The sequence below is a fragment of the Microtus ochrogaster genome, linkage group LG8 (assembly GCF_000317375.1).
Source record: "Microtus ochrogaster isolate Prairie Vole_2 linkage group LG8, MicOch1.0, whole genome shotgun sequence".
Lineage (NCBI taxonomy): Eukaryota > Metazoa > Chordata > Mammalia > Rodentia > Cricetidae > Microtus > Microtus ochrogaster.
Window position 1 is genome coordinate 22898019 of NC_022033.1, and position 4497 is coordinate 22902515.

Here is a 4497-nt window from a genome sequence, read left to right on the forward strand (position 1 = left end):
TTCTTTCACTTTAGGATCTGATAATCAAACTCAGGTCATCAGTCTTTCCAGTAATAACCTAATTAACTGAGCCATTTTGCCAACCCTGAAATATTTCAATTTTCAAAGGAGTTGCAAAGGGACTGGAGAGATGGTTCAGCAGTTAAGGGTACTTATTGAGGCAGGCGGTGGTAGCACACACCTTTAATTTCAGCACTTAGGAGGCAGAGGCAGGCAGATCTCTGTGAGTACAAGGCCACCATGGTCTACAGAATGAGTTTCATGATAGCTAGGGCTACACAGTGAAACCCTATCTCAAAAAATGAAAAAAAAAACCCAACAAACATATACATGTTTTTAAAATTTTAATACACACATATAGTACTTATTGGTCTATCTGAGTACTGGAGTTTGGATCCCAGCATCTACATCAGGTTGTTTATAAACTCCAGTAACTCTAGCTCTGGTAACCTTTTCTGGCCTCCGTAGATACTCAAAGCACATGTGCGTGTACACACACACAGAGAGTTGCAAAAATAAAGTTCCTATTTACAGTTTACCTAATATACTTAATATTGTGGCTTCGGTCAGTTAGTACTATTAGTGTATATACCTTCTTAGAATTGTGCTGCGTCCCTGTTGTTCAGTTCCTGGCCTAATGTTCAATCCATGACCTCGTTTTGCATTTCGTGGTTACATCTCCTTAGTGACTACCCGTCTGGGGCTCTTCCTTTGATTTATTTTTTTTAAGAATACTGGACAGTTATGTACCTGCCATTTTTGGTTGCTTGATGCTTTCCCATGATTAGGTGGAGGTTAGGGGTTTTTTGTTGGTTTTTTTGTTGTTGTTATTCTACCACATTGTTGGCATGAGGACCACAGTATTCTTCTCATCACTCCATCAGTGAATCCTGAGATACTTGGTAATTAATATAACTCACATATTGATGTTTTAATGGATCACCTGATTAAAACATGAAATTATTACTTTTCCCCTTGAAAGTACTGTGCTTTACATACTTCTACCCCTAACTTTAGCATCTGCAAATGATTCTTGTTTTCAGAACCATTCTGTGGGTCAGTCAACTGATGACTTTCTGCTCTTTCTTCCATTCTTCCTTGTTACACTTTTTGTCCTGATGTTGAACTCATCCTCTTGCATGCTCTGCATGTTGCCCTGCTGCTGTCCCACGTGCCTAGCTTTCCTACACTTGATGTTGAGCATTCTATAAGGAGAGCATTTCTTTCTCTTCCAACTGTTTATTTATTCAGTTATTTCCAATATAGTTTTAATGCCTAATATATCAGTATATATATTAGTATATCAGTAAATACATATTTAAATAAATCTCCATTAATCAATATTGGCATTATTTTCAGTTTTTATTAAGTGGGACTGGAGAGATGGCTCATCAGTTAAGAGCACTGCCCGCTCTTCCAGAGGACCCAGGTTCCATTCCTGGAACTCACTTGTTGGCTCCCAGCAATCTGTAACTCAGTTCTAGAAGATCTGATGCGTCATCAGAGTCAGGCACATATGTGGTGCACAGACATATCCACAAACAAAACACCCATACACGGAAGATAAAGAAAAATTATTACTCTCAGTGTTGTACTGAATATATTGTATCAGGCACTTGATCAATTATTTTCTAATGTAATCTACTTTAAGAATTATCATTTGGGGCCAGGCAGGCATGGTAGCACACGTCTTTAATCTCAACACTGGGGAGGCAGAGGCAAGTGGGTCTCTCAGTTTGAGGCCAGCCTGGGCTATATAGTGAATTATAAGTCAGCTAGAGTTACATAGTGAGACCTTGCATAAAAAAACAAGAATTATTCTGTGTACCTGATATAGCATAGTGGAGTGCTTGCCTAGTATGCACAAGTTCCCAAGTTAAGTCCATAGCACCAAACCAACCAAACCCCAAAACCCTCAAACCAAATATTTTAAGCTGGACATGGTGGTGTATGCCAGTATTCCTAGAACTTGAGCGGTGGTGGCAGGAAAGTTAAAGAGCTTAAGGTGATTCTTGGCAGCACCAGAAGTTTGAGGCCAACAAAGTATCATCTTAGTTGGGCCTAATGGCCAGCTGCTATAATTCCAACACTTGGTTGGGGGGGCTGATGAGACAGGGGATTGCGAACGTGAGGTCAATCTTTCCTACATGTAAACATTCTGCCACAAAACAAAAGCCTCGTTAAACACCCCCCCCAAAATAGCTCAATTTCCATCTTCCAAATCCATATAAGGTTAGAATTAAAGGAACACAGCTAAAAAGTATATCTTACTCTGTAGAAAAATGACGTAAATGTCACTGAAACAGGTAACACAAGAGAGCGACTTTCACTAACCTGGAGGACGTTTTTTAAAACGTGTTGCTGATTTGTTAGTTGTGCTTTGGAATAGGGTAGACTATGCATAGAAGAAGTGCTTTAGGGTTGGTGGAGACCACAGAGAGGTAGAAGAAGTTTATAGTTTTTTTTTAATTATTTAGTTTTATTTTTTAGATTATGTGCATGTATGCATGTCTTTGTGGGAGTGTGTGTATGCTAAGGCAGAGGCCAGAGAGGGGGATGTGTCCTCTGCAGCTGGAGCTACTGGCAGTTGTGAGCTGCTGGACACGAGTGTTGGGAACTGAACTGGGGACCAAGAGCAGTACGCAGCTCTTAATTGCCAAGCCATTTCTCTAACCTCAGAAGTTACAGTTTAGTATAAAACTTCCTTGTAATGGGCACAGCTCGTGATGGAAAGAACTGCTTTGTGTGGAAGAATTCTCTATTCTTGAAAATTTCACGTGTGTGTGTATGCATGTGACATATTCTGAGAATTTCATACATATGTACAGTCCTGAGATTTTTTTTTTTTTTCAAATGAAGACCTTCAGCCACTTGCTTGACCTGAGGTGAAGGGATAAACTCAGGCATTCCTTGGTCCTAGGAATATCTGACATTTTAGTTTATGACCATTTGCTGTTGTCTCTAAAGTCTGAGTGAACTTGTATTTCTTTGTTTTCAGTGGTTGAAGGCCTCGCACTGCTGGATTTGGGAGTGTCTCCATATTCTGGAGCAGTATTTCATGAAGTAAGTGTTGTGTTTTCTTTCCTGGCACTATGAGTAATTCATAGTCATGGATACCAGAGCCTGAGCTATTTGGTACAGACATTTAAAAGGATCTTTTTTTGATAGGAATAGCCAGCCCTCTTGGTGACATGCTCTGCATAAGAAAGTTGTTTCACAATCAGGGAAAATGATCCAGTTAGGATTTTAAAGAGTTGGGAGGAAGGGAGAGAGAGAGAGAGAGAGACCAGAGAACAACTCTCAGGAGTCCGTTCTCTCACACTGTTATGGAAGGGTCTCCATACACCAGCCTAGCTGGCTGTGAAGGTTCTGGACTTCTGTCAGGAGTGCTGAGATTCCAGATGCAACTGGCTTTCTGTGAATTTGGGGACCATGCCCACTTGTCAGGCTTATGCAACCAGTACGTTTATCTTGCTGGCTTGGGGGACTATATGAGGCTTCTACAGAAATTATTATTATTTTTTTCCTGAGACAGGGTTTCTCTGTGTAACAACCCTCACTGTGCTGGAACTCACTCTGTAGACCAGGCTGGCTTCGAATTCACAGAGATCTGCCTGTTTCTGCCTCCTGAGTGCTGGGATTAAAGATGTGTTCCACCATGCCAGGCTCATAAAAATGAGGCTTTAAGACTAGTAAAAGCTAGCTAGGTATGTGTAGTAAGGAGCTGTGGGCTGCGTTCCTGCCCAGCTCCTGCATGGCTAGCTTTATACCCGAAATAACAACACACAAACTGTATTCTTTTAAACACTGCCTGGCCCATTAGTTCCAGCCTCTTATTGGCTAACTCTCACATCTTGATTAACCCATTTCTAATAACCTGTGTAGCACCACAAGGTGGCAGCTTACCAGGAAAGATCTTAACCTGCACCTGTCTCGGAGAGGAAAATCATGGCGACTGACTGACTCAGCTTCTTTCTCCCAGCATTCTGTTCTGTCTACTCCGCCTACCTAATTTTCTGTCCTATTAAAGGGCCAAGGCAGTTTCTTTATTAACCAATGAAATCAACACAAAACAGAAGACTCTCTCACATCAGGTATGGAGGCTCACACTGTAACCCCAGCTTTCCAGAGGCCAAGGCAGGAGGACTGCCATGAATTCAAGGCCTGTTCATGCCTGGGCTTTATGAGACTGACTCTATCTCAAAATGCCAAAACAGAAGTGTAAACATACTGTTTGGTTATTGTCACCTGTCCCTTGGATTGCTGTAACAGCTTTCTTGTTAAGTTTTTCCTGATTCAATCTTGCTCATTTATTCTGCAGTCAGGGACATTTTTCTAAAGTGTAAATCTTGATTTCTCACTGTTGTGCTTGGCACCTGTATTTGCCCCTAACCTCAGGCTTAGAACCCAGGCACTTGGAGGAGCTTCAGAGCTCTCACATGCAGGTGTTTCTGATCACCTTTTCTTCTCTTCACCCTCCCTCCCTCCCTCCCTCCC

General features: G+C 41.5%; 1 protein-coding gene across 1 annotated transcript in view; it reads left to right on the plus strand.

The window, feature by feature from the left end:
* The window catches only part of Pigu (phosphatidylinositol glycan anchor biosynthesis class U), a 90446-nt gene that overhangs the window by 8045 nt on the left and 77904 nt on the right, over positions 1-4497 (plus strand). Inside the window, exon 2 of the mRNA XM_005363085.2 lies at positions 2999-3063. Within this exon, the coding sequence (XP_005363142.1) occupies positions 2999-3063 (65 nt within the window). The remainder of the gene's footprint in view (positions 1-2998; positions 3064-4497) is intronic.